Source organism: Arachis hypogaea, chromosome 15 (assembly GCF_003086295.3).
Source record: "Arachis hypogaea cultivar Tifrunner chromosome 15, arahy.Tifrunner.gnm2.J5K5, whole genome shotgun sequence".
Lineage (NCBI taxonomy): Eukaryota > Viridiplantae > Streptophyta > Magnoliopsida > Fabales > Fabaceae > Arachis > Arachis hypogaea.
Window position 1 is genome coordinate 146,171,543 of NC_092050.1, and position 20,640 is coordinate 146,192,182.

At 36.2% G+C, this 20,640-nt stretch overlaps 2 protein-coding genes across 7 annotated transcripts; both read left to right on the forward strand.

Moving 5' to 3' along the window:
- Positions 1-10,052: 10,052 nt before the first annotated feature.
- On the forward strand, positions 10,053-14,417 carry LOC112751145 (uncharacterized). 6 transcript variants are annotated; one of them, XM_072217151.1, is made up of 5 exons: positions 10,124-12,195; positions 12,300-12,346; positions 12,757-12,917; positions 13,033-13,542; positions 13,817-14,417. In XM_072217151.1, the coding sequence occupies exons 4-5, from the start codon at positions 13,057-13,059 to the stop codon at positions 13,823-13,825; spliced, it is 495 nt and encodes a 164-aa protein (XP_072073252.1). In that variant the 5' UTR covers positions 10,124-12,195; positions 12,300-12,346; positions 12,757-12,917; positions 13,033-13,056; the 3' UTR covers positions 13,826-14,417. The 6 variants fall into 6 exon arrangements, with proteins under 6 accessions (XP_025655982.1, XP_025655983.1, XP_025655985.1 ...); XM_072217149.1 differs by having other exon boundaries at positions 10,205-12,195; positions 13,826-14,417; XM_025800197.3 differs by having other exon boundaries at positions 10,053-12,346; positions 13,826-14,417.
- Positions 14,418-14,463: 46 nt separating this feature from the next.
- LOC140179012 (uncharacterized) lies at positions 14,464-19,678 on the forward strand. The gene is made up of 2 exons (XM_072217148.1): positions 14,464-18,619; positions 18,797-19,678. Exon 1 carries the CDS (start codon positions 15,526-15,528, stop codon positions 17,092-17,094), a length of 1,569 nt encoding a protein of 522 aa, XP_072073249.1. The 5' UTR covers positions 14,464-15,525; the 3' UTR covers positions 17,095-18,619; positions 18,797-19,678.
- Positions 19,679-20,640: the final 962 nt, after the last annotated feature.

Below are 20,640 nucleotides of genomic sequence, written 5' to 3' on the forward strand. Positions count from 1 at the left end.
ATGGTTGTGAGGGAACAGACACCGTCGGAAGCGCTTGCAATGTGAGTTTTCCAATAATATTTCAACCTTATAACCTTATTATTTTCAAAGGCGTTGTTAACCTTTCACTTTTCTTCTTGTTTAGAGTCCCGATTCAGGTTTTTGTGCCGGCATCCCAAACAACCACTAAGACAAATTTTGAACCAACCCCTATGCTACAGATTGAAGGGACTACAGAAACGTAAGAAATAGTATTGAGTGTATATTTGTTTAGAGTTTGGGTGTATATTAGCTAACAGTTTGGGTGTATATTGTTCCTGATTAGTTTTTTTTTACGCCGTGATTAATTTTTTGTAACTGTGCAGCACTCCTGAAAACCCCCAAACAACTTCAAGAGACCACACCCACGATTCCCCCAGCTCCAACTAAAATGTAAGTTCATCAGACTAAAATCAATCTTTGCTTATCATTCGTATATTCTTATTCTTATTCTTATTCTTATACATGATGACACAGTCATCCAGACGTAGAAGATGTTGTTGCCCTGTTGATGATGGCACGGACAGCATCCTATGTTCCTAAAACAGATCCAGGGGTGCCATCATTCAGCCTTGGATTGACTAATTCGAGCCAGGAGGGGGCGTCAACGCATGAGACAGAAAGGGCAAAATCTCCTGAATCTGCAAATTTGATAGAAGAATTGGACAATTTGGTCCAAAAAATAGCAAGCAGTGCGGCGAAGTGGAAGAACAAAAGTCCACAAATTCAGAGGGAGACTGGGGGAGAAAGTTCTGCAAAGTTTCGAACTCCTGGGGGATTATATCAGATTACGTATGATATAAAACAAAAGTGCTACATCTGGGGGACGAGACTGAAGGAAGATGCAGATGGCAATACTAACAAGTATGAGGAGATGTGCACTCTGATTGGCCAAGGAGAATACACTTTGATGAGAATGCACCTTGTATCCCTCCAGGCAAAAAGTGATATAGAATCTCAGGTAATATTAGAATAACATTAATGTTTTTACACCAAAGTCAATTGCAATGCTTATTAATGTAAAATTGATTTCGGCATATATTTCTAGATTGTATCTGCCATCTGCCTCATCCTTAACCAGAAAAATGAAAAGAGGTTTCAAGAACAAATATACTGTCTCCCCCCCGATATTGTGGTAAGTGTTACTTTTACGAACTTTGGGTGTATTTTCTGTATTGATTTGGCTGTATTTTTTACGTTCCATTGGGTGTAAGTTTAGTATTTCATTTCTTGTTTTGCAATTCTTGCAGTGCATGGCACTTTCGGATCACCCAAACGGGGAATTCGTATCACCGAAAACGAAAAAGGAATTCAGGGTGGAAGCCTACCCGAGTTTCATTCCCTTCATAGATAGAAAAAAATTAACTTCCCATCCATATGTAAGTTTTCGTTTGCTAAATTTGTTAGTACGCTTATTTACTTATACGCCAAATAAAATAACGCACTGTTGAAATGTGGGAATCCTTCAGATTTTTGCTCTTGTTTGCCACATGGGGCATTGGTGGTTATGGCTAATAAATACAACAAAGCGAAAATGTCATATACTTGACCCGCTACACAAAAGAGCTCCAAGCGATGAGAGAAAGCAGGTTAATAAATTCACTGTAAGTTGCCTCTGTCTTCTTTACTTTAATATTTAGGTCTATTTCGTTAGTTGTGTTGGGTGTATATTGTCCATTCAGTTGGGTGTATCTTGTTCATTTATTCGGGTGTATTACTGATTTGTTTTGCTATTTAAGGGATATGTATTTTCAAGATTGATAACATATGCCGGCGGGGAACCTCTGCAGAAAGGGGAGAACGAGAAGAAAATTAAATCATCATATGTTAAAATATCAGGCCAAAAAACAAGGTATAAATTTGTGAGTCTGAACATTAAACTTTCGTAAATGAGATTTGTAATTTATTTTCTTCGTTTTCAGCTATGACTGCGCTATCTATGTTATGAAGTGGATGGAGTTAATTGAGCCGGAAAACATCAAAAAGAGGAAGTATGAATGGGATAATTGGCCACAGGTAACTGTCTTTAGAACTATATAACTCTGTATTACTTTACTGAATTAATATTGCTGTTTAAACAGAATATCCTTTTTAATTGTAGGAGGAGGTGGACCACTATAGAGTGGAGTATGCTTCCCGGATACTATTCAGTGAGATGAATAAAGAAAGAGATCGGGCAATTAGGGAGAGTAGTGCTATAAGGCTGTCGAAGCTATCCTCTGTATTATTGAGTCCGTTTTGTCAGATTAATTCTGCTGATATAGAAACTGCGTAATCCAACTGCTGGGTAGTTTGTAAATTGAACAAATGATGTAAATATTTGCCATTTATCAACAACTTCTATTCCATGTATATTTTTTCCCATAGTTAAACTATCTGTGCTGGTAAACTGTCTGTGATGTATTCAAAAGCTGTATTACAGGTGGTAAAATATTAAGGAAAAAATCAAGGCATATATAAACGCAAATTATAAACTGTTACACCTAACGCAGGTCTAATAATACACCCAACATTGCATAAAATATACACCCAAACTGTCTGTGCTGTATTCAAAATGTATGAATTACATTTACTAAAATATGAAGAAAAACATCAAATCAAATATTCACCCATAACCTGCGAATTTTTAGAGCTTTTGTTCTATATGAATCTATATATGTGTCTATATGTAAATTGTCAATGAACAAAAATACACCCAAAAGAACGGTGCTTTTACACCCATATTCTATAAAACTATACACCCAAAGAGTTATCCCCTGCTGCTGGTACCCTGAACTGATAATTCATAACGTGTCCTTGATATTGGCTGGAATTTGAATGCGCCGCTGATGCAGCATCAAACAGGTTTATCTGAATATAACACTCACACATTAGCTAACCTATTAACGAGAAAAATAAACTCAATCGCCACAAATTTAAAGGACATTACTTTTACCTCGCTTAAAACTTTCGTCTTCTTCTTCTTTGTGCCATTTGCAATCTGTTTCTCCAGCTTTGAACCTAGCCTGTTTTTTGGACGTCCTCTTGTTCGAATCCTTGGCGGGCTTTGAAGCTCGTTAAAGGATTCCAAGTTTGCGTCTTCGTGGGATAAAGAAGATGTCCCCTTCCTTTTGGCTTTTAATGCTTCCATCTCGGCCATGACGTTATCGTACGCACGGTGCAGAATTGCAGTCAGCTCCTCCGATTCGGAGGCAAATTCGCAAATATTTTGCGAACGAAAAACCAATTGGTCGAACCTCTTGCTTCTTGGCTCCATTAGTGGCTCGTCGTGGCTGCTCTTGATGTGTGTGTGACACCTCTTTACCTTCTTGCTCCATCGTTCCAGTATGTATCTAGGTGACACTTGGCTTGCTTGTTCGAAGCTTAACACGCTTAGTGCGTGACGGAACAGTATCCCTCTCGACTCAAATAATAAGCATTCGCATTTTACCTCGGCTGCAACTGAGTCGTAAGTAACCACGAACTTGTTGAATATTGAGCTGGAAACTTGTTCTCCGACTTCGTATACTGAATAGCCTAGAGCGGAATTCTTTAATCTGGTGATGCAATTCGCCTTTCCTCTGAATTGCGCTTGGACTTCCCTAAACTTTGCGTGAGTGTACGCATCTTGAAACTGAGCTTCAATGGAGGATTTGGTTGCACACGGTATGACCGTATGAAAATCTGCAGCATCTGATTCTCTCTCTGCTTGCTCCCTGCTTCCGAGGCAATTATCGTATTGTTTGACGAACTGAATAAGCGAGCTGTTCCGGGTGATATACTTGTTAAAAAATGAATGCATGCTCTCGCTCCTTTGTGTGCTTCTCATCCCTGCCCAGAAGTGGTGATCCAGATAGATAGGAACCCATATGTGACGGTCTTCGTACAGATCTGCATAATACACCCAAACACAGACTCTAAATACACCCGAGGGAACATGCAATTTACACCTCTGCTGCAGATTTTAAAAAGACATTACCTGAAAGCCACTTGTTGTCCGCAAGACCAAAATTCAGCAGAAAATCGTTCCAATTCCTATCGAATGAGTCTTTGCTGTGAGAGTTCCAAACAACTTGGCTCATTTCTTGTTCGATATCGGCATGTCCCTTGTACCCGTTTAATTTGCTTGGAATCTTCTTCATGATGTGCCAAATACACCAACGGTGAATTGTCGTTGGCATACAGGCCTCTAAAGCCCTTTTCATTGATGCGCACTGATCGGTGAGAAACCCTTTCGGAGCATTTCCTCCCATGCAACGAAGCCAGCATTGAAATAACCATTTGAATGATTCAATTTCTTCGTTCTTCATCAAAGAACATCCGAGAAGTGTTGACTGACCGTGGTGATTCACCCCGACAAAAGAACCACAGACCAAATTATACCTGAAACAAATTACCATGGTTTAGAATGCAAAATTATTAGTTACACCTTAACAAATGCTTCGCATACACCCAATGAAACAGCCAATATACACCTCTTATGCGGATTCGTAAAAATAAAATAATTTAGCATCATAAACAGGGGCAGTTTGTTTACCTGTTTGTATTGTAGGTGGTGTCGAATGAAATGACGTCTCCGAAATACTCAAAGGCGGCTCTGCTTCTTGCATCGGCCCAAAAAGCGAGCTTAATCGATTGATCCTCTTCGAGTTGGAGCTCAAAAAAGAAATTTGGATTCTTCTCTTTCATTCTTAACAAATATTTTCCGAATTCCTTTGCATCTTCTTGTTCGGAAACATTCCGCACTTCCCTCGTAATGTAATTCTTCACGTCCTTTTCAATAAAATTTAACTCGCGATGACCCCCGGCAGCCGCAACAAATGATTGGTAGGTTTTGCTTGGTCTGATACCGGCCTCCTCGTTATTCTCTATTGTACGACGAATGGACATGCTTAGTTCCCTGTGCTGTTTGAGCATCTCTGCTTTGCTTGGACAGCAGGGGTGTGAATGATCGAGCACAACCTTTGAAATAATCCAAGCACCGACATCCTTCAATGTGTGTATATAAATTCTTGCAGGACAGTTTAGACCGGCTGTAGGATTGGTCTTCTCGGTCGGAGATATTTTAGATTTCCATTTTCCCTCTCTGCTACATGTAATCAGTTGATTCTTAATCTCGTTTCCCTTCTTATTTGTGCACCGAACTCTTGTAGAGAAACCTGCAGCCTTGGCGTAGTTCCTGTAAAATTTTCCAGCATCTTCAAGGGTGGTAAAGGTCATTCCAACCTTCGGAACAAGCTCGTCATCAACAACCGAGAGAGGCTGCACAATACACCGTGTCAGAAACTGTGGATACACCCATAGATATAATTCAAATACACCCAATCATGCCTAATATGATACAGCCGAACCGCAACAACTCAACTACACAATGACCTTTAAAGCCATAAACTGTAAATACACAGGCTGCAGAATACACCATGTCAAAAACTAAAAACACACCCAATCATGTCTGATATAATACACCTGAACAACAACAACTCAATTAAAATAACAAAACCAGTAGTGTAGATACACCCACACTTCTAGCAAAAATACACCCAGAAAAAGACCTGATCTACACCCGAGCGTCTACTATAAATTCCAGGTAATTAATCACAACTAATACATTGAATCGACAGATTCATGTTAACGTGTTAGTTTCACAGTCAATGTTCAGCAATTTTTCAACTACACAATGCTATACAAATTACTGAAAGAAAATTCATTATGTAAATCAAACCTCAGGAACTTCGTTAGATTCAAATTCATAATCTACTTTGCCTGGATTCAGCTGAGAATCTGAGGTGGAATGATCCATTATCTTCAAAACGAGTTCAAACTTTGATTTCAAAAAACAACAAATCAAAATAGAAAACGAAGATCGAGTTGCAGAGAGAGAAAAAAGTAACGTAAACGAAGAACATACCAGTGAGAAAGCGAGAGGAAAAGAACGATGGAGAAGAACGAGGGAAGACGCGCGAGAAGAAGATCAACCAAATCTCAAAATAACGAAAACGAAGAAGGAAACAAATATTTTAAATTTGGTAGTTAGATATACGCGGGATCTTATATAGCGCGTGTAATCAACGTACGTGGAGCAGCGCGTATTTTGATTTTATTGTTTAATGAGCTTGTAAAGCATACAAGCCCTAATGGCTTGTATGCAGAGCTTTTCCGTATTTTTTATTCATCCTTATTTATTTGTTTATCTATTTTATTTGTTCGATCGTTCACAATCTTTCAATATAACTTTTTTACTACCAATTTTTTCTTTTTTTTTTCTTTTCAATCTAACAAGTTGAGTTTAAGGGCTACTATAATCACAATTCTAATTTATAAGTTAGAAGCTCAACCTGTTTAATTGAAAACTTTCACAAGTCAAGCTTGGGGGCTATGATTCGTTGGCTATAATCCGATAAAACTATAAATCAGAATCTGCTTAAAACTAAATAAATACATGCTACATCAGAAGTACGAGTACATGGAGTACGTGTTTTGCTCTCCAAATGGGTACATCACTAAAGAGCAGTTACCACATAAATAGGCTAACATCCTCAATAACTCCACAATATTAGACCCACTGAGTAACCGTCTGCAACACAATAATTCTATAAATACAAAACTTCAACTATGCAAAGAGGTACGTCATTCATTCTGAATAACTTCATATTTATCTTCTACTCTTACTAACTTGAGTGTTGGAGTGCCTTTGCAGGTGTCCACTGTCGCCGTTCTTGGAGAAAACTGATGTATCATCCTTCTCGTCCAAGGAAAAGCGAGTTCGGACATCGGAAAAATGAGCTATACCTTAGAATCGGTTATTCACGTAGGAACATGTACGTTGCTTTCAAGTTAATCTTTTTTGTTATTGATGTGATGGTGGTGGTGGTGTCCAGAGGAGAAAGCAATGAAAAAAAGTAGACTGATAAAAAGAACTGAACAGCAGACACATAGAGGACATACACCAAGACTAGGAAATCAGACAGCACAGCAATGGTGGTCAAGAGAAGATTGGTGAGATCTCTTTAATTCCTGTTATCATTTTTATTCTTTGAATCATAATTAATATTTTGAGTTCTGTTTACCATTATGATCTGCTAATGTCTCCTTTTAATCCGATTAGGTTCGAGAAGCTAGTGGTGTCAGGTGGAATTCCATGTTCGATGATGTGAGCAAAGCAAATCTGATCTTTGTTTCTCTTTTATTATTATTTTTTCTAGATAACAATTACATCCGCTTTTGATGTTGTCTTGCTTTATTTTACGATGCACTATCTAATTCATTATTATTATCGTCTTTCAGGACAAAGCTCCATACCAAGCAAAGAATTGAAAGAACAATGTAGCATATTATTATTTTAAGTTTTCTATGTTCAAATGTTCGCATATAAACATGTGTTTTTATATTACTATTTTAAAAAAAATTAGAAATATTGACGTTTCACCTCTTTAATTTCCTATTCCATCCAACCATTTTATGTGCTTTTTACAGATTTTTCAATTCTTTCACTTTCATTCAGTGCAATCACTTCTTTTATACTCCTCTTGATAAGCTGAGTTTTTCTTTCTCTCTCTAATTTGCATAATTCTGTCAAACTATTTGGTTTGATCTGCTTCACACCTAATCCAAACATACTTCAATGATCATTATGTATTTTGACTTATACATTTGTGAGTAATTTTTTTTATTGTCTATTCTTTGGCATTTAAGAAATGTGCATTTAAAATTCATACTAAAATAAAAGGAATATGATTATTTTAACAGAATTTGGTTTAGTTGTGTGCTGTGATTGTTTTCCTTAGTAAATTCATTTTGTTCGAAGCACATTATTAGCTAATAGGCTGCTGAAAATAATTAAATGTCTATTTGTTTTATAATGTACCTTTTTTTTGTTCAATGTGCCAAGGTTCATATTCACTGTTACAATGTGTCTATTTGTTATTTTCTCTATTTGATATGTTCTGTTTTGATTTCTTTTATTTTTTTTCACTTCTATTGCAATTTTAATGCTTCTATAGTGAAAACTTGCTCTTATTTTACTCATAAGTGTTTTATGCTGTCAAATTCAACTTCATGCTTCTTTGTTTCAACTTCATACCCCCATCTTTTTCTTTTTCTTTAAAGATATGTTTTGTAACTAGCTCTGTATTGACTTTTATTGTTTATAATTATTGTTCTTACTTTGCAAATATGGGTTCTTGATGAAGTTTATGTTTTGTTTTTTTCTTTAGCTTTGTATATTATTAGTAGTTCTAACTTTTTATTTTTCCTTTTCTTCCTTTTAGGAAGTTACTGTAGAATCTTTTGAGCCATCACCTCATCTCTAGAGATGCTAGCGTTACCTAGATTATTTCTTTATCAATAATAGACTTACCATTGTAATTATTTTTTAGTGAGAGTACATAAAGAGTACATAGTATATAAGGTGTAATAACTCAACAAATATTTTCAAAGGAGATTTTTCATTCTCTTCAACAATGAGAAGAACTTATTTCTCTCCCTCTCTTAATCCCGTCTGGTTCATCAAACCATCAACATCACAGTGTTACCTATATACTATGTACTCTTTATGTACTTTCACTAAAAAATAATTACAATGGTAAGTCTATTATTTGTTGAGACCAATCCAATTTTGCCATTTTCTTTCTATCCCTAATTTTTCTTTCGACATTTTCTTTCCCCATTCTTATCTTTTCTTTCAAACTTATTCAATAAAGTTTGATGAGAAGTTATTTCGCAAGATTCTTTCTTGGTGAACATAGCTGTTTCAATCAACGAGTTGAAAGGAAGAAGATCTAAATTCTTGAGCAGTTCAAGTTGTGATGATGTTGATGATTTGATGAACCAGAAGGGATTAAAAAAGAGAAATAAGTTCTTCTCATTGTTGAAGAGAATGAAAAATCTCCTTTGAAAATATTTGTTGAGTTATTACACCTTCTATATACTATGTACTCTTTATGTACTCTTACTAAAAAATAATTACAATGATAAGTCTATTATTTGTTGAGATCAATCCAATTTTGCCATTTTCTTTTCTATCCCTAATTTTTCTTTCGACATTTTCTTTCCCCCATTCTTACCTCTTCCTTCAAACTCATTCAATAGAGTTTGATGAGAAACTATTTCGCAAGATTCTTTTTTGGTGAACATAGCTGTTCCGATCAACGAGTTGGAAAGAAGAAGATTTGAATCTCTAAGTTGTTCAAGCTGTGATGTTGATGGTTTGATAAACTAGAAGGGATTAAAAGAGGGAGAGAAATAAGTTATTCTCATTGTTGAAGAGAATAAAAAATCTCCTTTGAAAATATTTGTTGAGTTATTACACCTTATATATTATGTACTCTTTATGTACTCTCACTAAAAAATAATTACAATGGTAAGTCTATTATTGATAAAGAAATAATCTAGGTAACAGATAGAGTATTTCAAGATGATTTCAATCCAACTAGCAGCAAACATGATTACATGCACTTGAAGAAGCAGATTTTGAATTTTGATGGATCAATTTATTTGCCTATGAATGAATTAGATAATATTACCTGAGAGTTCTTTTTTGGCTCTTTTGTAATATAAGCATGTGAATGTTTAAAGCCCACATTGGTTACAAATTCAATATTAGAATGTTCATTTAAGTTTTAAATCAAGTCATGGATATAATTCTTATTATATATACAATTCATTCATTTATAATGATAAATAATATTTTTTCATTTCCAATTTCCAAAATATTGTACTATTTTTATATTTACATCACATGTTATATCACAATATATTTTTAGCTTTCTTTTTCTTATAACATACCATGTTCTTATTCTTATATTAGAATTCTAATTCATTATCCATTTTCTCGTTTGTAATACTTACTTTCATATCCAAACAATGACAATATATTTATATTTTCTATCAAATTTATTTTATCTTCATCTTTACGTAGTTTTCTCATTATTTTTTGTTTATGAATTTTTATATTTAATTAATTATAAAAAATAAAATACGTTAGATAATAAATAAAATGAAAAAATATAATCTATCATCAAAATTCTTAAATAGTTATTTTGTTTATAGTGTTTTCTATGGTTTTTTTCTATTTTATTTTTGGTTTCTTAGTCACTAACTAATCATAGTAAAATTGTGGTGGAGATATGCGGACGAAGATAAACCCCTTTGGAAGCGAATTGTGGCCTCTTGCAATGATATGAAGCTAAAGGAATCTTCTCATGACTTTAAGGTCCCTAACTCTACTGGACCTTGGAAAGACATAATTAATGGTGTGAAGCAAATTGCCCCTTTGGAGACGATTGTGGGTCACGGTGTAAGGATGTCGGTGGGGAATGGGAGTAAAACAAAATTCTGGGAGGACAAGTGGCTAGGAGACTTTAGCCTCAGAGATAAATTTCCGATACTCTTTGTTGTATCAAGTAACAAGAATGAAGTGATTACAAATTGTGGTTTTTGGGATGGTCTATTATGGAACTGGAACCTTCGGTGGAGGAGATGTCTTTTTGAGTGGGAGCGTAAACACTGTGAGGAATTACATTCTTGTTTGCAAAATGTTTTCTTAAATGCAGGTACTGAGGATAAAGCAGTGTGGACGTTCACGACAGATGGAAGCTTCACTATCAAATCAATGATAAATGCTGTAGAGGGGGAAACCCTTGGTTTTGCCGAATCTAAACACTTCTTTGATAATATTTGGAGAGGAGCTGTCCCACCAAGGGTGGAAATGATGGCGTGGTTTGCAATTTTGGGAAGGTTGAACACAAAGAAAAGGTTAGCAAGGTTGAATATTATAGGAGTGAGTGAGACTACTTATGGGCTGTGTGAAAGTCATGAAGAAGATGAAAATCATCTCTATTCATTGCAAGTTGGTGAAATTTCTATAGGCAAAAGCATTCCAAGAGGGAGGAATTCAGTGGGTTAAACCAGCAGAGCTAAAACATTTTTTGGAGGCTTGGTGCGATCAAGAAGCGACTATGTGCGGAAAGAGGAGATGGATCAATCTTTGGTTTGCAATTATTTGGGTGGTTTGGAGAAAGAGAAATCAAAAGATATTCCACAATAAGGTAGACAAAGTGGAAGACATTTGGGAGGAAATAAAATATCATTGAAAAGAGTGGGATGGCTATATCAAAGGGAGGAATCAAGAGAGGGTGCAGGTGGAAAAAACAAGTTTGAGAGATCACCCAAAGGAGTAACCAAAACAGTTTGCATTGGTGGCTTTGTGTCGATTTTATCCATGAAAAGCAATTGGTTGCAACTGGAGGATATCTTACAAATGCAAATAATTATTTGGTGGCTTTTCTTTGTGAGTTCTGTGATGCAGGTAATTTGGTAGCTGCTGAAATTCAGGGAGTGGAAAATGGGATACAATTTATTTTGGAGGAGTCAATTGGTAAAATTGAAGACCTGCAGGTGATGTCAAATAATCCAAATTTAGTGCATTGGGCATCAAGGAAAGACTACAAACAATGGAACCTTAATTTGAAAGAAATAAATTCTTGAATTTGCTGCATTATTTAGAAAATTTACAGATTTATTTTGCAAAATTGATTGATTTCAAGCATTTCAACTCTTGGAGAAACTTTGTAAAATCGAAAGATTGTCAAAGAGTTTATTGGTGTGACCGTTCCTGGTAGAGTAGCGGCTGCTAGCGATACAGATTTTCTTGAATTGGGTGTGGTTTCATTCTCTTTTTGTCTTGATGACCATGCCGAAGGGACTTTAGAGATTAGGACAAGGCATCTTTTCTTTGTTGGAGTGGGTAGTATTTTGCTTGGAGTTGTGGTGGTTTAAGTTAAAAGGTGTTTGTATTAGGTGTTGGTTTGTGTGTGATCCTTTTATACATTGGTTATGATTGTTGTTGATTGTTTGGCATTTACAGTGATGCCATCTCTCCCTTTGTGGTCGAGAACCTTGCAAGAAATTGATAAAAAAAAAAAACTAATCATAGTAAAAACTATACAATAAGTGTAATTAATGAAAATTTTCTATCATTTAGTCTATACTTTTTATTTTATTATATGCATTTCGAGGGCATTGTGTTCAATTAACCTAGTCTTTTATGCCAATATTGATGCATTATTCATTTAGATGATTCGGATTACTAATTAATCATTTTGTTCAAGAGCCAAAATGATCCATCTTCATGATCAACAGGTTCAAGCCAATATTGGCTCTTTTCGCATCCTCATTCATTTGGTCTTCTTTACATTGAAGGTTATTTAAATTCAATATTCTCTCTTCTAACATCTTTCTTCAACTTCCAAGACTGGATCCATCTTCTATTTCTTCGATATTGAGGACATCTATCTCACATGTAGAGTTGGTTATCCTCATTGCCCTCTCTTGATAAAAAATTAAAGCAAAGGTATTTATTTATAATTTTTATATAAATTCAGATCACTTAGCAATTAGTTTTTCCACTACATATACGTTGCTCTCAGTCCTTTACGAATCACACGCATTTATCTCATAACTATCATATGCATAATTGCCCCCCTTTCGTCATCTCAATTTTCATATCATTTTTTTAATACATCTCTCACAGTCCAAAGGTTAAGTTCGAGAATCATGATTAGCAGATACCCCAAAGCACCTTCTTTTTATCTTGAGCTCAATCCTGACATGGTTTATACATATATTCCTTCATTAAAGTTATTTACTATCTTAACTAAGTTAATATACATCTCCTTATTATATATTTGTTTCATATATTTCATGAAATGGGATTTTAGATGGTATCTCCTTACTTATTACTATTATCACTTTTCTTTGCAGGGCATGTGCAAGATCCCTGTTCTATTCTTTAGGAACGTAACGGACGAGTTATCAAATAAGATATCATTCATTGATCCTGATGGGAATTCTGTTGAAACCATAATGGAGAAAGGTCATCATACTAGTATCATTCTAGATGCATACAATAAGTTAGCAACTAGGTAAAGTCTTGAACATAGTGGTTGGCTAAAAATCAGATACATATGTAATGATAAATTTTGGATTGATAAGGTGTTTGATAAAAAATGAATAATATGATCTGGTGTGGAGGAGCAGCCGCACCTAGGCAGGTTATGGAAGATGACGCTCGTGGCGGCTATGTGGATAGGGGGGCCGGTTGAGGAAGGGACGACTGAAGAGGGCCACGGTCCTATGGCGGAGGGCAGATTAAATTCCGTTATGGCTTTGAAGCTTGATGCGGCAGCTGGATGCAGGACACAAATCGGAACCTGTGCTGGGTTGGGGGCTGGTCGAGGGGACAGTCTGGAACTCAGTGGAGGTGGTGGGGCTGCTGGACGTGCTGTGGAAGGTGGTGAAGATGTTGGACCAGGGCAGGTTGGCCGTGATCAAGAGGATGGGAGCAGTGAATCTCAGTGCTTTGAGGACCAAAGATTGGAAAAAAAGTTGACCTGGGATCTGGCTATAGAATCAGGTGCGATGTTGTTCAATGAGGAAGATGACATCATGGTAATCCTCCAGGCACAGAATGAAGAAATAGCTCGGAAGAGAAAAGTGGCGAAACAAAAGGCAAAGATGAGGCGTTGCAGACCCAAATCTACAAAACAGGTGTGTAATATTAGTTCTAAATGACTCTCAGTTCTTGGAATGTAAGGGGGTTGTAGGGTGACTGATAAATCACTATTTTATGGTTTATCTTGTGCTCAATTGAGTGGATTTAACAACTCTTTACCCACTTATTCATACTATTTGCATGGTTTTACATTTTCCTTCCTGATTTTGTGCTATGATTGAAAACATGTTTTCTTTGGTCTTAATTTGATAATATTAATCCTCTCTTATTACCATTAGATGTCATGATATGTGTGTTAAGTGATTTTAGAGCTTATAGGACAAGAATGGCTCAGAGGATGGAAAGGAAGCATGCAAAAGTGGAAGGAATACAAGAAGTTGGAGAAATTGCTAAGCTGTCCAGCTTGACCTCTTCGCACTCAAATGGCTATAACTTTAGCTATAGAGGTCCAAATGACGCGGTTCCAGTTGGGTTGGAAAGCTAACGTCCGGGGCTTCGATTTGATATATAATATGTCGTAGTTGCTCTGACGCTAGGTGACGCGGTCACGTGATCCACGCGGACGCGTCGCAGTAGCGAAAAACCAGTGTGGCAGATTTCATCTCTAGCAATTTCTGGGCTGTTTTCGACCCAGTTTGCGGCCCAGAAAACACAGATTAGAGGCTATAAAGTGGGAAAATGCATCCATACATGAAGAAGCTTTCACATTCACAATTTTAGGATTAGATGTAGTTTTTAGAGAAAGAGGTTCTCTCCTCTCTCTTAGGATTTAGTTTTAGGATTTAGAATTATTTCTTCTTCATCACAGGTTCAATGTTCCTTTTATTTATTTTATCAATTTAGTTTATAAACTCTTTATGTTTAGATTGATTTTTCTTTACTTAATGCAATTTGAGGTATTTCAGATTTATGATTACTCTCTTTTATTTATAATATAAATAATTTGGATTTTTCCCTTTTGGCTTTGGTTGAGTCATTGGAGACTCTTGAGTTATCAAACTCATTGTTAATTGAAAATTGGAATTCTTCAAGAATTAAATTAAGTTCCACTAACTCTAGCCTTTCCCAAGGATAGACTAGGACTTGAGGAATCAGAATTAATTCATCCACTTAACTTACCTTCATAGTTAGAGGTTAACAAAGTGGGAGAAAAATCCAATTCTCATTATAATTGATAAGGATAACCAGGATAGGACTTTCAGTTTTCATACCTTGCCAAGAGTCTATTTTATAGTTATTTATTTTATTCTTATTATCATTCAACATACTGCTTCCTTACTTTCAAAACCCCAATTTACAAACTCAACCAATAATAAGAACATACTTCCCTGCAATTCCTTGAGAAGACGACTCGAGGTTTAAATACCCGGTTATCAATTTTAAAGGGGTTTGTTACTTGTGACAACCAAAACGTTTGTAAGAAATGTTGATTGTTTGGTTTAGTAACTATACTTGCAACGAGAGTTTACTATAACTTCTAAACCATCAATCTTGCGTCTCTTCAAAATGGCACCGTTGCCGGGGAATTGCAAACGTGTGCCTTATTATTGGTTATTGTAAATATTTACTTTTTGCTTGTTTATTTGTTTTTATTTTTGCTTTTTCATAAATTAAGAGGTTATTGGTTTTTATTTAGTTATAAATTTTTTTTTCAAAATTTGTTCTTCGTGTTCATCTTGACCTTCAAGTTGTTCTTAGTTGTTTTCTTCGTTTTGATCTAAAAATTTTAAGTTTAGTGTCATTTTATTGTTTTTCTCTTTCATCATTAAATTAAAAAAAATTCAAATTTTTATTTTAAAATTTTTATCTTATCTTATCTTAGTTTTAAATTTCAAAATTCAAATCTTTTTCAAAATCTTATCTTATCTTATTTCAAAAATCAAATTTCAAATTTTAAAATATTTAAATTTTAAAATTCAAAATTCAAAATTCAATTTTCAAAATTTCAAATTTCAAATTTCAATAACCTTTTGATTTAAATTTGTTTTTATTTTTGCTTTTAATTTTTATTTGTTACTATGAACTCTCACCCCTTTGGCTATGAGTCTGGTTACAATTATGTTGCAGGAAAAGGAAATTACAATGAGAACAGGCATCAAGGTTGGAACAATCAAAGATGGGAGGAGCCACAAGGATTTGATCAACCCTCATGGCAACAACCACCTCCAAAGGACTATCAACAACCACCACCATATGCCTATAAACCCTCTCCTCAACATGACTTTGGACCACCATACTCACAAGCCCCTTTTCACCATTCACCTTCATATGACCCTAACCCACATCCACCATACCAACCACCCTATGAACCAAATGAACCATACATAGATCCACCCCAACCTCCATTGGATAACAATACACTCATCTCTAATATCATTGGTCTCACCTCTACACTCCAAAATCTTATATCCCGCATGAACCAACCCTCTATCTCCAATATTCAATCCTCAAGCTCTAGTGTACTTCCTTTTCAACCACATAATGATCTTTTCATCCCATCACTACCCTCCATGGAAGAGCACCCACATCCATCAATCCAAGAGCAAGATGATCCCAATTATGCTATTGATATGGAACAGGAAAGAAGGAATCATCTTCGCGAATCCATACTTCATAAGGAGCTAGAGGAGGCCCTACGGGTAAAGGTAGGAGAGACCCTTGAAGATGAAGGAGTAGTTGAAAGGAGTTGTCATGGAAAGAAAATCATCGAGGATGAGTACGATTTTATACTTAAACAACTGGACAAAGCAACAATTATTAAAAAGGAAGACGTGGTTGCAGACTTAAGAGATGCTGTACCTCCATTGGAAAGTCCAGTCACAGAACCTCCTTCCAAGACGGTTGCATTTGATGTTGAGGAGGGTGTACAACCTCCAAGGCATATCATAGTTGAAGACTTGGAAGAGGTTGGTCAAGAGATGGAGATTAAAGAAGAAGAAGCACAACCTCCCATGCCCTTGGTAAACAATGAAGAAGAGATTGAATTGGAAGAAAGCTACCAAGAGGAAGAGGTTGATATTGAAGAAACTTGCAAAGAGGTGGAAGTTGTCAGAGAAGAGCACAAGGGAGTGGAGCCTGCAAATTTGTTAGAAATACTTCCCCTTAAGTTGCCATCATCCTTCACAACATTCAAGTGGGTAAAATTCATATCCCTTAACTTTCTAATTCCACTTGAATATGGGCTACTGGAGACGGATGGTCAACTTAGAGCTCTTTGTGGTATTAAGAGGAAGATGGTCAGTGGTAAGAATTGTCCTGCAAGGTTCATTATGGTTGGAAGCTTTAAGTTTAAATGCAAGGGTTGGTGTAAACCTCAACTGAATGGGTCTAGGAAGTTGTTTGGAAGCTTCAGTGAGAATTCTACAGCTGAACCACCCGGCTGGAATCATAATGATCAACAAAAAGACGGGTGCAAAAGCAAGGTTTGGGACCCCGGAATTCAGTCCAGCAATCAACACTCTTGGGGCCTTGTCACTTGCTTTAACTTACTTGAAAGCTTTCTGTGCCTAGTTTGGGATCCCGGAGGCCATTGGAATCACAAACATTGGTGGAGATTCCTGGATGAGTTCAAGCACAAGCCACCATAACAGGGAGCTCACCAAATGTCCAACTTAAGGACTTTAACTAAAAGTGCTAGGTGGGAGACAACCCACCACGGTATGATCGTTCCTTTTCAATTTTAATTTTAATTTTATTTTGTTTTGTTTGTTTTTGAGTTTTATTTTATTTTATTTCATTGAACCTGGAATTTCTCATAACATCCATATCATTTTGCATCCTTCAGAAAAAAAAGAGAAGCACGCACGCGACGCGACAGTGTCGCTGACGCGTCCGCGCCATGTGGGAAAAATGGCTCCCACGTGACCGCGTCACCCACGCGGCCGCGTGACCTGGAAATCGACGTAAGAAAGGGTGCACGATCAAAAGTTGTGCGAGAGTGGTGCTGGACTGGTGCTGATCGCACATGCCTTACCACGCGGTCGCATGGCTCACGCCTCCGCGTCATATCCCCATAATAGCCACTCATGCGATCGCGTCGATCACGCGACCGCGTCACCCAAAAATTTGGCAAAAAGAGTTTCGAACAGAGAGTTGTGCGAACGCGAGGCTGCACTCACGCCAATCGTACAAATCAGGCCACGCGATCGCGTGACCCACGCGATCGCGTGACCCACGCATCCGCGTCGCCTAACCTTATTGCACACCACGCGACCGCATCGCCAGCGTCGCACAACCTATCTAGATTAGTGCCAATTTTCTTATCTTTCTTTCTCTAATCCTAATTTTTCTATCTTTTCTTATTCTTTCTTCGTCCTTTTCTTACTTTCTTCTTCTTCATCCCTCTTCACTTCCATTTCATTTAATTTATTTGGACACTTTCATTCATTGCATTATTTTCATTGGTGTTAGAAATTTATTTGGGTCATTATTTTTTATATTTTTGTGGATTATTCAAAATTTGTTTGACAATTATATATTACTTTTTAAAGGGTTGCTTGCATGTTCAATTTAATACTTTCAATAGCTTATTTACCATGCATGCTCTGTATTTGTGAAAAAGTTCATATGGCATTATGCATTTTTCTAGATTATTCCATTCTACTATTCTGATGCCTGTTTTTCACGACTTTCCTTTTTATATTTTATTAATTTAATATAATTATTCTTACAAGCAGGTTGTTAGTATAAAAGACTTGGTAATTTAAATTGGACATTAAATGCTTCATCTATGCTACTCATGCTTTTGCCTGCATGCCAATAAACATCTTGCATTTAATTGTCTTCATATGCACTGCTATATTCCCGTTTATGATTTTTCACATGTAGTCATGACCATGTGTCAACATCATTTATCTTTTAATGTGCATTACTTACTACCTCTCCTATTCTCTTCCTTGCTCTATCCCTTTGAATTTAAGTTACTTTCTTCTTCCCTTTTTGGGATGGCCACCAAGAAGGGTAAAGAGAAAGCTGCTCCCAAAACACCGGCAAGGAAAGGAACAAAAAGAGCCCCAGCTGAGGAACCACAACCCCCATCCACCTGCACATCTCAGCATGCACCGAGGACGGTGCAATCTTTAAGTGTGGGGAGGTCGATACTGATTTCCATGGGTTAGTTACCTTCTTTTCAACACCAATATTTTCTTTGTTAATTGCTGCATTTGCATATTTAATTGCATATTTGTTTGATTTTTTTTTTGCATTTTTTACCACTTGGTTGAAGTAATATTTTTTTTTCAAGAAATTTTTATAGTATCTCACTAATTTAAATTGAAATTTTTTTTTCAGAAGTTGTATTTGGAACATGAATTATAGCTAAAGAACACACAACCTGTGAGATTTGAGCTTATTTATATGGTTACATTATTTAACCATAAATATTTTATTCCTGTGTGTTTCTGATAAACCCATATTTCATGAGTTATTTTGTGCTTACTTTGAGTGATTTATTCAATCCTTCACTCACTTATTCATATTAATTGCATGGTTTTACTTTCCCTTCCTTATTATGTGATGTATGTGAAAAACATGTTTCCTAAGCTTTAATATTAATTATTTTAATTACCTTTATTTCCATTCGATGCCGTGATTAGTGTGTTGAGTAGTTTCAGATTTTCTAAGGCAGAATGACTTAAAGGATGAAAAAGGAAACATACAAAAATGGAAGGAAAGCACAAAACGGAGCTTCTGAAGAAACTGGCATCCACGCGATCGCATGGACGAAGCGATCGCGTGCCAAGCGCGAATCAGCAGCGATGCGGCCGCATGACTGACGCGACCGCGTGACCCACGCGGACGCGTGACAGAGGCCACGCACCAGAAATTGCAGAAAACGCTCATAGCGAATTCTGAAGCCCTTTTTGGCCCAAATCCAAGTCCAGAAGGCATAGACCAGAGGTTATGAAGTGGGGGAATGCATCCATTCAGAGAGAGCTCGCCAATTTTCACTTTTCCATGATTTAGATTTAGTTTGAGAGAGGTTCTCTCCTCTCTCTCTTAGGATTAGGATTTAGGATTTAGGACTTCTCTTAGTTTGTAAGAGTGACTCTCGATCCAGGTTTAATATTTACTTTAACGCTTTTATTCGTACCTATAAATGTTGCCAACTTGACTTATGAACCCTTTCCATGTTATGATTTGAATTAATGATTATTTGAGGTATTTCAGTTATTGATTGCTTTCTCTTTAATTTGTGTTGCCATTGTTTCCAATCTGAAGATATTCTATTCCAGCAATTTTACTTTTTCCCCTTTTGGTCTTGGTTAAGAAATTAGTAACTCAACATCATCAAACTCAACATAACTGATAATCGTTATCTTGCTAATTGAACTGAACTTCAATAATCCCAACTTTTTCTTCGGAAATAAATAGGATTAGAAGGTCAAACTAATTAGTCCCTTGACTTTCCTTTACTTTAGTAAAGGTTAACTAAGTGGAATTTAGATTCAAATTTCATTATTGTTGAGAGAGATAACTAAGTTGGACTTCCAATTTCTCTTACCTTGCCAAAAGTTGCTTTACAGTATTCATTTATTTTAATTTCCATTTAATTTACTTGTCATCACTTGCTTCTCACCTTCTAAACCACGATTGTAACCCTTATAGCCAATAATAAGAACATACTTCCTTGCAGTTCCTTGAGAAGACGACCCGAGGTTTGAATACTCGGTTAACAATTTTTAAAGGGGTTTGTTACTTGTGACACCCAAAATGTTTGCACGAAGGTATTTTTGTTGGTTTAGAGACTATATCTACAACGCGACTGTTTTTATGAACTTCTTTACTGGCAAAAATCCTAACGTCAGTTTCCTTCTCTATGATTGTAATCTATATTTTGTTCCAATCTATATGTCCATTATTTAGTGTATTTACATGCTTGCATATGATTGAGGCCATTGTTTGATTTTAGCTCACTTATCCCAAATAAGCCTACCCTTTAAATCACCCTTGTCAGCCACTTTGAGCCTTTTAATCCCCATTTTGTTTTGTATTTTACCACATCACTAGCCTTAAGCAGAAAAACAATTAAATATCCCAATTGAATCTTTGGTTAGCTTAAGATAGGGATTGTGCAACAATTAAGTGTGGGGAAACTGTGGGAATTTGGGTTAATAAGGGAATGTATCATGTTT

Coding starts and splice junctions, on each gene's coding strand:
- LOC112751145 (XM_025800197.3), top strand. CDS start 13,057: ATGACGCTCGTGGCGGCTATGTGGATAGGGGGGCCGGTTGAGGAAGGG. Junction 13,543..13,825: donor GACCCAAATCTACAAAACAG/GTGTGTAATATT, acceptor TAGAGCTTATAG/GACAAGAATGGCTCAGAGGA.
- LOC140179012 (XM_072217148.1), top strand. CDS start 15,526: ATGAACTCTCACCCCTTTGGCTATGAGTCTGGTTACAATTATGTTGCA.